Below are 19237 nucleotides of genomic sequence, written 5' to 3'. Positions count from 1 at the left end.
TAGTTTTTCTTTGTTTGGTTTGGTCAAATGTGTAATAATACTCAGCTTTTTTGCCATTTGAATGGGATTAGTTGATTTGAGATTTTGTGTTAATCTCGGTATGAACTCACAGCACTCCTGTGGGCTTCGGTTGTTGCGGATCAGAACCTTCTGGTTTGCCGCACGGAACAGTCTTGTCCAGTTGACGGTGTGATAGTAGCAGAGCTGGCTGTTCTCTGCGATGTGGACATTGCCGGCGCTGATCTCTCTTAGAGACTGAAGCTGGAGTGATGAAATGCCCTGTTGTTTCAACACCAGCAAGGAGATCCCACTGAGAGGGAACAATGGGCCCAGGTGAGAAGAGAGGAGCGAACAGGAAGATAAGGAGGAGGAGAGGAGCAGGACGAGATAGAAAAGGAAGAGTGAAAGAACAAAGAGAGAAAGCAGAAAGTTAAAATAAAAGATAACAACATTGCCTGAGTCAGATTTTGGTCATGTCTTTCTTATTTTCTATCCTATTGGCTTGGTCTACCTTGGTTTTCAATTTTATCTCATACAAATATTGTTTATATGCAAACTGCTTTATCTTTTTAAGGGAAACACAAGGCAACCTGGTTCACAGTTATAATACATCTATCTAAATTTAAAACACTAAGGCAAAATAGATGCATGACTATAACAGTATCATAGCAACCAACATGTGGCAAACAGAGCTTGTTTACTGAAAAGAAGATCTCGCGTATGACAGCAGCTTAGTCAGATGGTGCAACTAAAATCTGCAAGTCTTCCGTTTGTAAATGATGTATAAACGGGCTGCATAGTGGAGAAGCGATTAGCATTCCTGCCTGGGTTCAAACCCACTGGCTGATTGGGCCGTCTCTGTGTGGCTTGCCTCCAGGTACTCTAGTTTCCTCCCCCAACCCAGAAGAATGCAGACTAGATTGATTGGTGACTCTTAATTGCCTGTGAGTGTGAATATGAGTATGAATGCTGGCCTATGTCTATGTGTCAGCCCTGTAACAGACAATCTGTCCAAGGTGTGCCTGGCCTCTCACTCTTCGTCACATTGAAACCATTTGCACAATAAACATATACCGATAATGCCATTTCCTAGTCCCCAATTCTCATACAACTCATCCTTGGTTCATTCATCTGAAGTCACGATTAGCTCACTGCATCTACTAAATTCTTATTTTTTGTTTAGTTTTCATTATTACATTTGATACTGTGCAGCAAAAAAGGCAACTTCAACATATTTTTTCCCACCCTCTATTTCTAACTTGTTTTTTCTTCAAAGGTTCTTTCCCCATACGCCTCACTTCCACTGTCATTTAAAAATGGCAAGGAGCTCAGTGTAGTGTCAGAGCCATCAGATCTATGCAGGATCAAGCACAGGGTAAAGGTGGGTGGCAGGCTGTAATTTTTTATCGCAGCCTGCTGTTTCCTGTTTCCATCTGCAGCTGAACAACACACAACTGCACACATACACACTTTCATGTGTACAACGACACTATGCATTCAGCAGTCCACGAGCATTCAGTTGTTTAGACACTTACTAATGCAATAATATTTATTTTTGTTAGCAGTTTGCCATTACAAGTACTGAGCTGTGTTTGTGGTAGTTTTAGTTCAGATAATACCTGTACAGTGCTCTTCCTCCAATAGTTGCCAGGTTGGAGAAAACACTCAAGTCTGTTATGTTGTCGGGCCAAGACTGGATGTTCAGATAACCTAAATAGGGATAGAGACACACATCGGTACACAAGTTTTAATGACTCACTAGTACTGATGGGGTATAATCAGCTGTCTGCTTTTTTTTTATCCTTTCAGTTTATCCCCTGAGTTCAGGGTCGCCACAGCGGATCATTTGTTCGCATGTTAATTTGGCAAAGTTTTTATGCCCGATGCCCTTCCTGACACAACCCTCCCTAATTTATACCAGGCTGTGGACCGGCGCTGCACGGCTAGGGATGGGGATGGGCTGTTGGGGGTTCAGTGTCTAGCCTAGGGACACTTCTACTCAGCCACTGCCGCTCCTAAAAAAATCAGCTGTCTATCATACCCTCTATTTAACATGGTGCAAGAATAAAGTGAGAAGCGAGAGTTGCCATATCTCTGGAATTAGCAGCATTTCTAGACCACAGTAACCACAACAGCTGAGTCCCGTGTGAAAGCACCCAAGATCTTCGATGTTACAGGCGCAGCCACTTTACAGAAGAGTTTGGTGCCAACTATGATGAGTCTAAAGTTGGATATATCCATGTTTTTGCATTTTCTTTATTTCCCTCTCTACTGTTGAATCATTTAGATGATGATAAATGAATAGCTAAAATGATGGCTGTGATTCATTTAGTATTTTCAATAATGGATTCAGAAATATAAAATATTTAGTAGAGGAATGGTAGAGAGGTATAATCTTCAAGCCAGCCCCAGAGGACAAACAAAATGGTTGGATGAGGAGACCAAGGAAAAATGCGCAACAAGGGCAGATTAGACGTAGGAGATTAGGGGGTTTCGAGTTGTAGTTAGAAAAATCTATTGTACACAAAGAAGAATTACACAAACTTCACAAATTACAAAGCTTAAGCATTCAAACAGGCAACAAGCTAAGTTGTTTTGCCTTTGAAGTAAGAGGTGGCGGATGTGTGAGAAAAGCATCATGGGTGTGATGGACAGCAAACTGCATTCTTCAATCAATGAACAGTATTTGACTCCATTATAAACCGTTTTCCTACAGGATGCATAACATTGCTTATTCAGAAAGGGAGTAATGGTGAAGGAAGGTAAGTAGAGTTCTTCTCTCATGGCTTGCTAACAAGAGAGCAATAACCTTCCATAGCACCTTTATCAGTTTGCGGACATCATTGTGTTTGTTATATCACTCCCATCTGAGCAAACGATAATTAAGAGTGTTTAATGGGAAAAAAACAACAACAACAAAGAAACGTGTGGGATCACACACTAGGGCTCATACAAATTGACATGAATTGAATTGAATACACATCAAACAAACACACACACAAAAAGACTGAAGTACTATGGCACCTTACCCCTGGTCTCTTTTAGAGGGTTGTAACAAGCCACTGCATACAACATTCCCTCTGCTAATGTACAGTAATCCAGCACTAACAGGACACATACTGTGTGCTAAACGTATATATTCTCTACAAATATCAGGCACACTGTATAAATTTGAATTCAGAATTAGAATAACATAGACATATTTTCTGCATTTTAAAAAAAAACTATTTGTATTTCTGAAATGTGTAGTGAAGGGGAAATGGTAACTGTTAAGAGGCACTTCAGCAAAACACTGACCACCTCTCCCTTCCTGGGGCTATTGCCAAAATATTGTGGTTATCCCAAGAAACTGTGGCTATTTTGTAGCAGCTCCCACAGTCAAAGCTCTGACTTTTAATGAGAAGCTTGGTTTTGGTCATCTTTTAAGTTCATCGAAATCTTCGCATAAAGCTAACCACCTGGGAGAAAGGATATGTTGAAACACACTACATCCATGTAATTTCAGGACAATACTGAATGCAGGGTCATCTAAGGAGACTTTGTCTTAGTACTGCAGCCCGGCCAGTATTTTCACAGTCTTCTCACCTCAGTAAGTGGTTTTGAGAAGAAAAAAAAGCAAACTGAAAACAACATCTATCAGTTGCTCATGTTCTGCTGAGAGCCACATCAGTGGTAGACTAATGCACACAGCAAATTGTAACAAGGATCCATACACAGAATAAGGCCATGAGCTCACAACCAAAGGTTAAGAGTGCTTAAGTTAAGATGATTGATGATGGTGGAATCCTGGATCATAACACTGAGAAACCCACTTATATATGCTAAACTGCAGGAGTCGATCGCCTACTCTTTGGGTAAAACCTGACCCTTGAAGATGCAGCAACAGAGAAGAAAGAGTCACTTAAAAAAGGGAAATAGATAAGCATGGGGAGTGAGCTTTCATGTGTGTAGGATGAGAGCAGTCCTCCTACACAGCTCATTTAAAATCTAAGAGTAATGCCACTTGTAACCCTAGGGTCATGGAGGCAGGATGGCTGTCTCTGTCAAAAGCCACGTTTTCCTGACAGCTCAGAAAAATGACACACATCTCTGAACACGCACTGTTTCACCAATGGTTTGTCCCCATCATGCTCTCAAACCCCTATCACCCAAAAAATAAAGGTAAAAAAACATATTGGGAATCAAGTTTCTGAACAATTCTAGATAAATGTAACTTATTCCACTTTTCATATTTTGTTGGGAATAATATTTTTAACTGCTCCACAGAAAATGCTTTGACATGTGTTCAAGGTCACAATTTAAAAGGTCGACCTTTTGTTTTTGCTGTGCAAAGCTCAAAATCTGACAAGAATGTGTGATTTCCAAAGACAGTAGCTAATTATGCAATTAATGACTGAAAGTGCTTACTAGTCCCATTTTGTAAGTGGATGAGTTTAAAGCCATTATAATCTCTCCTGGCTATCTTCTTTTCCACTCTCAGCTGTCCTGACAGGAAATCTCTCCTAGATAAAGCTCATTTGAAGTATTTTCAATGGTTTCTTACGTATTACAAGGTAATGCAGATATGTTAGCTTGTCTTCTTGTTATTTGTTAAGTCTGATAACATTTTCATTGTTTTTTTATTTTCTTGTCTCATCTCTATAATTAGCTAATCATTTGAAACCTATAGTACAATAAAAACATATCAAATGTTGGAGCTTAATAAATCCTCTTTTTTATTCTGAACTTGATGCAAGAAACACTCAAAAACATTGTGACAGGGGAATGTTTACCACTCTATTAGATCAATATGTGAGAGAAACAATCATTTTGGTTTTGAAAACACAAATTCACAACTTATGGTTGTGGTTTTCCCAAAGAAACATGTAGACAGGACGAGCTGATCAAACCTTCGGCCCTGCGATAAGTGGATGACCATTCTAGTATATTTCCTTAGTCATCAAGTAAAGCATTGCAATCTTTACAGGTACCAATGAAGGGATGACTGCATTGTGACATGTTTTACCATGTTTTGTTTTTTTTTTGGCACCACAGAACTTTTCTAGTCTTTATTTGCCCATGTCCTAGCTTTTTAAATTAAATTAAATTAAATTAAAATAAAACGTCGATATGTTAACATTTGATACATTATTTACAATCGAAATTAATTTTAGATGATTTGTAAACTGTTGCAGTCACTTTTTATTAGATTTTACATAGCATCCAAACAATTATGAAAATTGTATCATATTAAAAAAATTAAATAAAATCACCAATTATTATTTGCTTGGTAGTTTTAAACTAAGGTAACAAAAACCAATTTATCTGAATGTGCTATCCTGAGTGGGCTTTACTAACAAATTCCAATCAAATGAATGTTTTACATGAGTTATCAACACAGTCCTCAGGAAATGTGAATTTTTGGGGTCTGACAGATTTTGTAGCCCACTTAACTTATCAGTGTCACCAGCACTATTTCATCAGGTATTGCCACATCAGAGATACAAGGTTTCATTTTGATGGCTTGTCAAATGTCTGGGTGGGAAAGATGACGATACATGGAATTTAGAACCGGTGTTGGCAAAGGGGAGCTGGGGGATTAATGATGCACACCACATGTTCTGGATCTTTTCCTCATGGTGCATGAAGAGAGAGCTGAGAGTGTGGGACCCAAGGCTAGAGACTCCCAAAGGGAGAAGCAGCAGAGAGACAGAGGAGCTTGAATGACTCATCTGATATTCATCTTATGCTGCAATGTCTGTCCTTGGTGTGGACAGTCTCAGGAGTGGGAGATGAGGTAGACCTGAGTAAATACACTCACAATTATAGTACTCACACAAGGCCCAATACGGGTACAATATATGCGCACTACATATGGCATAACAGTACAAGGGAAAAGATAAATCATCATCATCAGGTGTCATGTATTTATCTATTTGTGTTTAATTTAATATGCATGTGCAACCACGCATGCAAGTAATACTGCTCACCTGTGATCTCTCGAACAGTGCGGAATACGTTAAGTTTTTCTGGGTCCAGAGCTTCAATGTTGTGATAGACATCCCTGTGATTGATCAAGGGAGATCCGAACAAACAGAGAGAAAAATAACAAAGCTTGAACCTTTACACTGCTTAGATGGATAATGTACAAAGAATCTTCTTAATCTTAAATCAGCAATGGAAAATGAGCTGCACATATCCATAAACAATTTAGAACATCAAATCAAAGAATGGGTTCTTTTTGTTTCTTTCAAAACATAGTAACAGCATTGCCATTCTTGAGTGTGTACATGCTGTATATCGTTCCACACGTTTTCTTCGTCTTCCTCTACTCTTTTACATGCGGCCATATCTTCAGGGCAAACACTGTTTGCATTTCTTTCGACTAAACATTTCCAGCATATTCACTTCACTGAAAGTGGTTTCATTATTCATATTCATTCAACAACTAACACCTAACACTGTGCCTATATTCATAAACTTTGTTTTTTTAGTGATACATACTCAAGAGATACATATGAATAATGGAATACTGTACATGACAAACTTTGCAAAGCATTTTCCACATGCAATTTCTGAGATAAAGTTTAAAAGAAAAAACAAGGAATACTAGAGAAAGTGTAATTTTCATATTTTTTACAACCTATATTGAATTACTGCATATTAACCTAATTCACTATTGATTCAAAAGGAAATAAAGGCTCTCAACTCTTACCCCTTGATTCCTGTGATGAGGAACACCAGGTTGCCATTGATTTTGGTGCAGTTGACAAACTTGTCAATGTTGCTGGAGTCCACAGTCTGAGCTGTCTGTAGGCTGGCTGTACCAATGCCATCACATGCTAGAATACACAGTAACACAGTGCATTGCAGTAGTTTGATTAAAAACCTACCTGCCAAAACAATATGTGAAGTAAGTTTTAAAATACCAGTATAGCAATTTATAGTAAACAATAAGGTTTTTTTTTAATGGATATGAACACTAGTATGTAGTAGTATGTAAACAGATGTCACCAATGATAGTGATTCTGCTGATGTAGCTCACATTCGTGATATCTTTTATTTGTCTTAAACAAACAAAAAGCCATAAATTAATCAGGCAAATTTCAAATGAGAGAGGATGATATAATGTAAGAAGTAATGCTCCAGTCTGATTTTTTCACTGTGCTTTTACACATGTTAATGACTTAATGTGGTAACCAACCATCTTGGCTCGTCAGAAAGCCATGACTCTGTATACATCTTTGAACATCTATTTGTGGTTCACCTTTTGGGCAGATGTCAGTACAAGGAATACACATTTTAATGCGGTTCTCCTCCACCTCCATCTTGTTACTGGGGCACGCTCTTACACAGGAGCTATGGTCCACCACAAAGTTATCTGGAAAAACAATTCATCGTAAATGTCAAATACAGATGGCTGCTGTTTGTCACAAGTGCACTTGGTGCAGGTACATAATCACATGAAGAATTGTTGAAAGTCACTTTCTCAAACTGATGCTCGCCTGGCTGCACATCAATTGCATTACAAAGGAAAAATGTAATTTTTTTCCAAACATTAAAATAATCTATTGCATTACTTTGAGTTAAGATTAAAAAAATATTAACAAATCAGTAAATAAATCAGTATGGCAAATGCATATCACAGCATACAGTAAAAACAACTGCAACAAAACTGAAGCAATGTATGCTTCAGTATGTACTCTGAGATTGGAGCTGATATTGGAAGTAGCATGGGGCCTCCACCATTATTATCTATAGATAATTTTTTATATGATTAGTTATCTGTACTGTACCATTCATGGCAAAGCACTGAAGAACCAATGCCTCAATACGCACACATCAGAGAGACGGAAAGTCTGAGTGACAATCTGAGATTTTGCTTCCATTAGATATTCTGTCCGGTTAGGGTTAGGAATGTAATATAATCTAAGTGAGCTCAGTTTTTCTTAATGACTATTATACAGTGTTTTCCACCATCAAAGATACTGAGCACAACTGAAAGATGTATAGCATTGAATTTTTTGGCATTTCTGTACGTATACACGGTGCAAAGTGTGTTCAGCCATAGGTTTGAGTTCTTTCTGTTATGGGAAAAGGAATTGGGCACTGTGGCATTAACAAGATAAAACAAATTAATCTAAATCACTTTGGCCTAGTACGGTATAATGACCTTATTAGAAAAATTAATAATTAATAAAACAAACTATAATATCTATATTCTGTATGTTGACTATGGCAAAGTAGAGTTCAGTTTGACTCTGCAAAAATCCACAGCTAAATGCAGGAAAATATATTGAGTAATAAAACAAAATAGAAATTACCAGTAAAATACAGAAAAGCTTTGCTACAAGGTAAGATGTAGTCAACAGGCAGTTTCTGAATATATATGCAGCCTTATCCATGATATATACTGTGCATATCATGGCCTATGTTAAGCATTTTGGTTCAATGACGAGAGCTAAGTGTTATGCAACCACAAGGAGCCAATAGCCAGTGTCTTCCTCTGTCAGTCCCAAGTCTGGATAAACGCAAAGGGTTGTGTGAGGAAGGGCATCAGACGTAAAACATACCGAATTAAACATGCAAATCATGACTTCCACAACAGATCAGTCAGGGCCACAAGTGTTGTTTACCTACAGAGTGCTGGTGGAAATTGGGATACTGTTGGTCGAAAAGGGAGAGGAGGAAGATGTGTTCATAGGCAGAGAGAGAAGAGAAAAGTCAAGAGTGTAGGACTGATGTTTGGAACTTTGAATATTAGGACTATGACAGGGAAGGATTGAGAGCTGGTTGACATGATGCAGAGAAGGAAGGTGGATATACTGTGTCTCCAGGAGACCAGATGGAAATGTAGCAAGGCTCGAAGTTTAGGAGCAGGGTTCGAGTTGTTTTACCATGGGTCAGTTGGGAAGATAAATGGAGCAGGATTTATCCTGAAAGAGGAGTTTGTGAGGAATGTTCTGGAGGTGAAAAGAGTATCAGACAGGATGATGAGTCTGAAGCTGGAAATTGAAGGCATGATGTTCAATTTTGTTAGTGGTTATGTCCCACAGGTAGGATGTGAGCACAGAGCATTTCCCAGAGGTAAAAGAGTGGTGATTGGTGCAGATTTCAATGGGCATGTGGATGAAGGGAACAGAGGTGATGAGAATGTGATGGGCAGGTTTGGTCTTCAGGACAGGAACACAGAAGGAGAGATGGTGGCAGACTTTGCAAATAGGATGGAAATGGCTGTAGCGAACACTTTCTTCCAGAAGAGGCATAAACATAGGGTGATATATAAGAGCGGAGGTAGAAGCACTCAGGTGATTCTTAACCATTCTTTACTTAAAAAACAGGAACTGCACAGGAATTCCTCATTTTGGATGAACTGTGCTTCTACAGAAAAGAGCAGTTCACAGATCTGAAATCCAAGGTACAGTTAAACCTTTCCGGAAACACTGGTTTACTACAACAAACTGTAACATTGTGGATCTTTTGTTTGCTTGTAACTAAAGTGTGAAATAAAAGAAAATACTTTTTTGCTTTTCAAAGCAAAAGGAGGTCCCATCTGTTCAATTATTAACCTCGATTACTAACAATAAATAACCCCACTAAAAATAAAGAGTAGATTTTTCCAAATATTTTGTCCTCTCCTGACCTCTACCCCCGAATCCTCTCCTCCATGTTTATGGATCTCAAGGCCATTTAGAATCAATGAGCAATAAAAACCTACACATTAGAGATAGTGCATATGTTGCTGAGAGCAACAGTAAGCCCTGTAAATACTGGCTGCAAAAGCCACACACAATGCATTCCAAGCGTCTTACTCAAGTCTTGATAAATGTCTAAACGCAACTGATTTTCAAACTAGAGACACAAGACGAGCTGAATTTATATTAGCAATATTTGCCCAGCAAATGATCCACTTGTAGTAATGAGAAGGTTATGAGAAGCTTAAGGAGTAAATGTAATACAAGCTCCTCCAGCATCTAATTGTGGTTTTCTTGTTCATGACAAAACTTTGATTAGTATGTGGAGGCAAAGGTGGGAAAAGTGGGAAGAGGAGGTTGCATTTATCTGCCAGTGTTCAAATGCAAACAACACATTTAAAGAAGATAACCGTACTTGCTTCTGTTCATAGATGTGTGTGTGTACATGTCCATGACAATCAAATTATGAAGATGCATGATTGTGTTTCTGTGTGTAGACATAATTAGGATCTTTGCTACAAGTTTTATACAATGCAGATTTTATGTGCAGAGATATGTGTGTAGTATTAGTAGACACAGTGTTTCTGTCTGCATATGATTGTGTCCCTTTAATGTTGGCTGTTTTGTAGAGATATGTACTTCCTGTATATACTCGTGTTTTATCTGATCAGTTTCTCTAGGATTTTGCTGACATTTTTGTTATTGTTGCCACCGAAAAATATCAGAACAGCTTTTTTAGAAGGTTGTGCAGAATTAACAGGGGATTGGTTGAATTAATTGTTGTGATGGCAAGATCACAATTTCCTTGAGGAACTGGCTAATCCTTAAAGACCGTAGCATTGGGTTGGATTTACAATCTAATGTTTTAATTTACATTTCAATAAATTTTTTACAGTATGCAAGACATTTTAATTAACAGTTAACAATAGGATTATTATTTCTTCTTTCTCTAAGAGAAGAATTGTGGGAATGTGTCATTGTTAACCAAACAGAATTATGTGGCCAGAGGGTCTAATTTACTTTGACAGCATTTAACAGTATCATCTTTTAGCAAACAGACTTTTGAGAGAATAAGAAAACTAATTCATGATGAACATTTTATAAATAATGTTGTAGTCTAACAAACTGGATTTGGAAAAATAAATAAATAAATAAAAAGAACAGGATGTTTTACACCAAAGTAAGATATTATAAATAACTGGTGCTGAAGAACATGCCATGCAGAGGAGCAGTGTGCCTGACTGATGTGTTTTTAATAGTTTTTGGACAAAAACGGACCTTTGGCACAGTCAAATAAGATAATCCAGGCTACCGGCTGACAACTAACCAAATGTGAGCAGAGAAGATCCAGTGTTGGTTTAGTGTATGTGGTGATTGAGGACAATGTAAATAAGTTACCTGACTCCATGTTGTTATTAGAAATATTTACATCACAGCCTGTTTCAGAAATGCGCCTTTTTTAATTATCCTCACCTAACCCCAATGGTTTTGTACTTAACCTTAACCAAACCTCTGCGTTTGCACTGTTTAAATCCTGTATTTTGTGAGTGTGAAGAACTGATTTTGGTTCTCTTGTAATCAATGGCATCTGCCATTTTGTTTGGCAAAAACATACAGTTTGATGGATTAAATGGGAGAGTAGGGACATATGCAGATATGGGTATTATGGTTGGAGGACAGGCTGCCACGAAAGAGTGCTGATTAACATGTTTTAGCAAACTAATCCAATTATCGTGAGATTATCATAGATACAGTAATAAAGCATGTGTGTGTTTGTGTTCAGGTGGTAATATTTACGTGGACACTTCTTTACACAGAAGGCTCCATAGGTGTACTTTGCCCTAGGATTGTGTTCCAGTTGGAAGGTGGTGGGGTTGTAGACAAATGGCTGGGGGCACTGGGTCACACATGCCCCGCTGTCATTGAAGTTGGTGCAGGCCTGTAAAAACACAGAGCACAGACAATAGTATGTCGATAAAGTATTCAGCTTTGTTACTTTGCGAAAAGGGTAATTTAACCCAAATCAAGAATCATATTTTCGTACTTATCCTTTATGGTAAATTAGCATTCATACAGTTGTGCTGGGCAGCAAGGTGGTCCTCGGTTCAAAACCACCTGTTACCCACTAGCTGTGGCCCTGTGGAGTTTGCCTTTTTTTATGGTGTGGGTTTCATCTGGGTACCCCAATTTCCTCCCACGCCCCAAAGACATGCATTCTAGCTGGAGGGGGAAACATGCATGCTAGGTGCAAGGGGAGTCATCCTTGATGGCCAACAGAGCATTTACCAACCACATCTTCTCTGTCTTTCAGTCATGCAGATGCTAAATGACTAAATGTAAATGTAAACTGGTGACTAAATATCCCACAGGTGTAAACATCAGTGTGAATTGTTGTCCATATGTCTCTTTGTGTTGGCCCTGAAATAGACTGGTGACCTGTCCAGGGCTCCAGCCCCCTCAACACCTAACAAGAATAGCGGTTAAGATAATGGTAGAATGGATGGATGGATGGAGGGGCAGTAGCAGTGAATTGTGGGTATGATGGGTAAATGTGGGCCTTTACAAACTGACATAGAAAACAGAAATATCACTTGTCAAATGTCAGTAGCGAAAGCCAAGAATTAGTTGCTGCCCCTTTCATAGTATTTGTGACAAAGGTGCCACTCAAATGCAAATAAATACTACGTTAAATGAAAGAAAGGGGAATAGTAGAAAGCGTTTGTGAAAAACAAAAAATGTAAAGTTTTTTTTTTATACCAACATTTCAACAAGTGGCCAAAACTGGTATTTCTTTCACAGAATGTTATAATGTAAATGTGTGTGTGCGTGTGTGTTTACTCACAAAGCAGTCTGTGTCCTTTGGTCCATAGCAGCCACCTGCACACTCACGATGGCAGCAGTCACTAACATAGGGACCGAAGCAGCGGCCATCACACTGCTCAGCACACACTGTCTTTGTTACTGTGGAGTGACAGAATGAGAAAATGAGAGAAAACACATGTTATACACAATATAGCTATTCTACAGAAGGAGATCATAATCTTTCACAACCTAATGTGGCTAGTGGAAAATGATATAGGGTAAACATGAGTAACTTATGCAGAATTAAAAACCACAAAAAACAAACAAAAGAAAAAATGAAAACTGTATAAACAGTGTAAGCAAATCATTGTAAGAATAGCAAATGATGAAGAATGATGAGTGGCAAAATAAAGTTTGTTCTTAAGTGCCTGTTGGTTAATATATATGAAATAATAAAATAATGTCCTGCAAGCAAAACAATTCAATTGAATTGTAAGTGGAATGAAATGCATTTAGAAAGACAAGCTTCCATCTTAGATGTAAATGAACAGTCAAACTCTTCCATTACTACATACTGAAAACAGTGGTGGACACTCAATCATAAGTCTGAATGTCTGACATCTGCATCGTTTGTTAAAAAACATGTAAGTTAGTTTTTTTATGTGACTTTAGCTGGAGACAAAGGATCCCTGCCAGCTGCTTGCTATCTTCAATCATATTTCTGTCTGTTTGAGTGCTTGTCTAAGGACGTCTAGGGTTTCAACAATATTTATTTCAAGATTTCCTATTAATTTTATATAATATTAATTCAAATCACTATTTCCTGTCATTTGTTAAACAACTTTTTTGCCTCCTGTTGTATCAATTGAGTCAATTTCTCTTTTTCTCAGAAATCAGGCAAACACTCATATGGAAGTTTCTTGCTCTTTTGTGTTTACTTTAAAATCAAGAGACTGGAATAGCTCCTACCTCAAATTGGCAGCATTTTAGTATTTTCAAAATGAAAAAACATTATTCAGTTTCATCTTTATAATCTAATTTGCTGCAAGAATCAAATAAGACATCATTACTGAGACTGAAATAGGACGTTGTTCTTTGGCAAAGTAACAATGTTAACACTGTTAACCCAGCAAAGGTTGCAGGTGTGTAAAAGTGCACGTGTTTGTCTGTGTGTATGCATGCACTCAGTGTTTTGATGCGTGCTTTGTTTCCCTTTGGGCATTGCAGTGACAAGATACTATCAATGTGATGGATATGAGCCACAGAAAAAACGCCAAACACACATTCAAATACACATGCACACTTCACCCTATGCCTAACGTACCATCAGTGGCATTCCATTAACAGTGCCTGGGCTAAAATGAAAGGCCTACTTTATTCAAAAGACAGTTTGTCAAACAAATGACCTTGCCAGGAGAACGATCCAATGCTGTTGATCAATTTGGCTTTAAACTTCCACTTTAAGGAAAAAAGAAACTAGTGATGACAAATATAAAAGAAATCCATCTCAAAAATATGCCTGGAAGCCTCCATTTAAACAGGCTGTGGACAGCAGCATCAGTCACAGGGACCACTGTTTCTTCGTTCTCTATTTACATGAGCTAAAATATCACTTTGCACACATCTGGGTTCCAAAGGAACTTCATAAATAATATTGGGGGTTTTTTCTCAGTAGAAACAGAAAAAGTTTTCTTAGAAGCATAAAGTAAGTAACCATATATAGTCTGTCCTTTTCCTTTATGAGACACAAAATCACTTACATCAACCGTTTTCTACTTCATTTTCGTGAAAGACCACAGGGGCCTATATAATGTAGAGCCAGTTCTTTGGTCACATGACAACAGGTCTGAGTGAGTACATCTGCCTTCTTTTGTTGTTAAGCTAACGGAAAAAAATAACTGGGACCCTCAAGTCACTTAATTATTAATTTGTGTATAGAGGTTAAACACAACATAATGATACAAATTAGGATAGTCATAACCTGAGCCATCTGTCAGGTCTCATTTCACAATATCTGTAAACATGTCAACAAAAATGTGAACATGCTGGTTACATATTTTGATTTGCAATAGCAGGCAAATGAAAAAGGGCAACTAATATTGTTAATAGGAGCTTGTATATTTTTATAAAAAAACTAAAGTAACTGGACATATCAGATACAATATATAGTATAAAACTGCTCTAATGTTACATATCTGTGATTGGCTACATTTGTTTGAGTGCATTCAGTTTCCCTGGAGGTGCAGACGCTGTGGTTTATTGTTGGTTTCGAGTCACACAATGTTACTCTGAGATTTTCTTATGACATTTTCTCCTTATTCTTTCTATGCATCTAATCATATCAAAATTAAAGTTTTACAAACGAAGAAGGATGAACCATGACACCCACGTATGAATGAAGATGTGAGATAGCATCATAACAGCTAAAATGAGGCAGACAGACAAGACCGGGGCTTGTCGGGGGCTGTTCTGTGATGTTGTGTTAATAGGTTCTGGTCAAACTGTTAATTCTTCATTATCTTAATGAGATCGCAATGAGATGAGACATGTCATCGTCGGAAAGCATAGATGAAATAGTCCATGCACAGAGTGATATAAAAAAATGAGGAAAGTGATCATGAAGGTATAGCAATCAAACTGTCAAAGTCTGTGTGCTCCTGCTAAATGCTGTGTTAGTAACAGAGAGATAGTGGTTAAATATCTGAAAAAGGACATTAAATGGCAGAAAGAGTTCCCTACTGTATGTTTAGCAGCTTGTAGTGCTGGTCAGTAAACTTATCAAATGTTGAAAACACAGAAACATACATTGATGTCTTATGGATCCTGGATTGCTATGCTTGCCTCATGTTCTCTCCTCTGATTTACTGTTGAGTTGGCAATTATCGCTGATACTGCTGATGTATCTGCTGATATAAACCATACCTCGCAAACAAATAGCTCTCAGAAGACTTATAATCAAAAACTGTTGATACTGTTGTTTGCCATAATTCTAAACACTCAAATTCCAAATGACGAGAAGAAAGAATAGTTCCACAGTTCCCTTTAATACGGTTTAGATCTGATCCACACTACCTGTAAGGACTTCTTTGAAGTTTCTATATAGCTGCCAAAGAGGGTTCAAACAAGAACTCAAGTTTTCCAATAAAGACGCATGTTCGGCAACATGAAATATAATTATTGCTTTCAAATTATGAGCTTAATCACTCTGCGTTTGTCTTTTGTGGTACACTATTTGTCTTGTTTGTCTGTGAGTAGAGGGGTCCCTGGTGACTCAGTGGTAGAGCATTGGGTTGGGATGCAGAATGCCACGAGATCGAATCCCAACCCAGGTGTGGGCCCAACCAGCCACCAAGGGCTACCGTGGTGCCAGTCCAGACCCCGGGTGAAATGGGAGGAAGGGCAGGTATGGCCCCCCGTGTAAAAACTCATGCCAAATCAATGTGCGGAACATGTTCCACTGTGGCGATACCTGAAGGGAAAAGCCAAAAACTGTTGGTCTTTGACTGTGACTAAGATAAATATCCGGTAACATAACAACTTGATGCAGAAAACTAAGTATTAAAGTGACTTACAAAAGTAGTAGACATAAGGTACAGTGAGGTTGAGTATCTTGTCCAGGGGAACTTCAGCATGTAGCCAGGAGGACTGGGAGTCAAACCAACTGAGCTACAGCCCCCCACATTACAATAGATTCACATACATACTTCACATACAATTTTTGTCAAGTTATCGTTTGTGTATCGATGTTGAGGACATGTTGGGAAAAGTCAAATTATTATTTGCCTTTGGTGTGAGCCAGCTGATGGTCCCTGACATAGAGTTTTATTCCTCTTTAATTCTGCTTTGGTTGTCCACATACTCTACTGTACACAGTATTTGTTTTGCTGAATCTTCTTTGCCCAAACAAGTGAGACAGAGAGGCAGACATAAAAGCCACGATGAGTAGAGCCTGAGAGAAACTGTCACTGAGAGAGAAACTGACAGCCTAGGAAGGATGACTGAAGGAGTGGGAATAACATAGAGCTCTCCCCTGCTGATGGACTCAGTAGTGTATCATTCTCACACTCTCCCAGCCGCCATTAGCTAGTATGAAGGGTGGGAGGTCACAGCAGGAGGGTTTGTGCTAGATTTGTTGGGGGTCTAGGGATGTCTTTGGGTGTGTGTGTGTGTGTGTGTGTGTGCATGTTGGAGGTGGTGGTGCTGCCACAGTTATTATGGGCTAGTGTATACCTGTACAGACCTGGCCCATTTACACTGATGTAACCTGCCAATATAGCCTAGCACTTAACCTCACTTTGAATTTATCTAACACATATTATATTAAAATTTTAATGACCTTTGATTTTCTTCATTCTACAATCATAAAAACAAACACAAATATGTTTAATCAATGCTCCTTTAGAAATACTGTACCAGTCAAGGTCATATTATACATATCCATCTGCAATTAGAAGTGGTTCAGAAGACTTTGCATCAGTCACTTCTTTAGCCTAAGAACTGTACAACTACGGTAGATTTGCCATTCAGCAAAATGTTTCTACTGGAACAGATGACTCACTAGCAAATTTTGATACAAGGATTATGTGATTTGGTGTTTTAAATAAAGTCGAGACACGATTTTCGTTTTCCTAACCACATTGGGTAGCAGATAATGTAGCTTTGGATATGATATAATCAACTTTATTGACAGAAAAATAGCTACAGCAACAACATCTGCGTGGCACCCATCTTGCATCCTTTTTTCTCTTTGGCTCACTCTAAAGAGAAATTGCTATTTAGATATTTGCTCTTGTCTGTTCTCTTTAGTGGTCATTGTTTCTTTTCCTTATCGTTGCTTTAAACTTGACCTTCTTGGGTCTCTTTTGTTCCATCTACTGCCTTGCTAGATGCTTGGCTGTGTTAGTGGTGAAGGTTTTTTATAAGGCAAGTCACATTAAACCTATGTTTAGCTACTATCTTTTCTTACCTGGATCCCAATTGCTGAAATAAGGTAATAAGAACGTATTACTCACAGCTCTGACACTGGTCCTCTTTGGGTCCCCAGCAGCGGCCATTACAGGATCGATGGCACTTTTGACCTGCATACAAATTTAAGGAAAGAGATGGTTGGCATTTCACATGGTTGCATCTTTCTAAAACACTATCAATATTAGCCTTCAAAAATCCCTGTTGGTTAAACCTTAAAATGGCCCAGAGGCACCGAGCTGGAGAATGTGTGCCCTCAAGCACTCCATTGAAGCCTGGATTGATCCAAATCAAACACAAGGATGTGGCTATTTTTTATGTTTTATTTCTTGGCCTCTCTTTAAATACAACTAATGTGTGTGTATGGATTTGTGAGCCATTTTATATGCAACATGATTAAATTTGATTCAATTATTATAATCAGAATCTGGAGTGCTATTCTGCAAGAAATGTGGGCACTTGTATACTTGACAGGATTAGTGGGTAATTTCATGTATGGTGATAAGGATATATTTATTAACAAGAAAAATATAAAATTGCTCCTACATTACACATCAACTTTCAAAAATTAACTGCATGCTTTTTCAGATACCATTATTTTTCTAAATAAAAAAAACATAATAATACTTGCAGTCTTTTAGCAAAAACACATTATCTTCCCCAACTGCTATGTGCTGCTCTAGTTATAAAAACTTAAATAACCTTGACACAGGTTGTTTTGTGAAAATAAAACAATTCTTTTCCCACTCCACTATAAATCAGCCCAGCATGAAACCAGCACACATCAGAGATAAAAGCAGTAAAGCAGCAGAAAGCAGCATCAAACCCTCAGAGCTTTAGCCAGTGCCTTTCTGGGTTTTTTGGAGAACTTAATTGACTGTCTAGTAATTGACTGCGGGGGAGGTGAGCCTGGATAAGTACAGAAGTGCTGTCCTCTGTCCATCAGCCTCTTCAGATGAGAGCTATTAGCATCGAGACCGACTCTATTCCCCAACATGAGCCTCTCCATCTTCTGCCCTCCTCTTCGTCCTCGTCTGTGTCCCTCTCCACCACACATTTCGTCTCTTTCATTCTCAATCCACCTCTCTGATTCATCACTCCTCTGTGGTTCTCTTTCACTTAGTGTCTATCTCTGTCTCTTTTTGTCTCTTTCCAGTTTGTCTGTTTTTTTTTTTCAGTTTCTTTAGTCTGTTCCCTTCACACTAGCACTTTGACAATGCTTGAGAAAGAGAGGCTGACAACCTTGACTACATAAAAAGCAGCATACAAGCAGTATCATAATATGAATATCAGCCACAAGTGTTGGACTGACAGTGCCAAGTATGAAGAACCTCTGCTGCACTTAGTTATATCTATGTTCTTCTCTGAGCTTGGTGCCATGTGATTTCAAGCCACAGAGTTTTCATTTAGTGTCCAAGGTCTTCACTATCTCAACTTATAAGTTCTCTGTGGCTTAGAATAAACCTGTCCTAACCCTCTCCCTGCACCATAATCTTTTACAGCTTCCTTAAAACAGCCCCTGAAGGTTAAAATGTTGAGAATCCTGACATATGAGTGTTGCCGTGGGGAAAAAAGAAAGATGGGGGTTCAAATAAATAAACAAGGCATGAAGACCAATAATCACAACAACCGTGGTGCAAATAACTAGAAATAAGTAATAATAATAAAATAAAGCTCATGTGGCCCTAAAGAATGAATTGAAGATTATGTTCTCAATTGTGGATTACATGTTTGAAGACCCTTGATCTTATGGCGGAGTAAGGGACTTGCATGGGAGTCAGGGTTGATCCAGGGCT

General features: G+C 38.4%; 1 protein-coding gene across 3 annotated transcripts in view; it reads right to left on the bottom strand.

Moving 5' to 3' along the window:
- Positions 1-19237, bottom strand: part of LOC137133164 (receptor tyrosine-protein kinase erbB-4-like) — a 280055-nt gene that overhangs the window by 78297 nt on the left and 182521 nt on the right. For 2 of the 3 annotated variants that reach the window (XM_067516449.1, XM_067516450.1), the window contains exons 5-12: positions 17489-17554; positions 12517-12635; positions 11472-11613; positions 7247-7360; positions 6695-6821; positions 5970-6043; positions 1620-1710; positions 111-310 (exon numbers count right to left, since the gene is read on the bottom strand). In XM_067516449.1, coding sequence (XP_067372550.1) covers positions 111-310; positions 1620-1710; positions 5970-6043; positions 6695-6821; positions 7247-7360; positions 11472-11613; positions 12517-12635; positions 17489-17554 — 933 coding nt within the window. The remainder of the gene's footprint in view (positions 1-110; positions 311-1619; positions 1711-5969; positions 6044-6694; positions 6822-7246; positions 7361-11471; positions 11614-12516; positions 12636-17488; positions 17555-19237) is intronic. The other variant, XM_067516451.1, reaches the window with a different exon arrangement.

This window comes from Channa argus, chromosome 9 (genome assembly GCF_033026475.1).
Source record: "Channa argus isolate prfri chromosome 9, Channa argus male v1.0, whole genome shotgun sequence".
Lineage (NCBI taxonomy): Eukaryota > Metazoa > Chordata > Actinopteri > Anabantiformes > Channidae > Channa > Channa argus.
The sequence above is the reverse complement of the archived record's forward strand: the minus strand, read 5'-3'. Positions and strand labels throughout refer to the sequence as shown.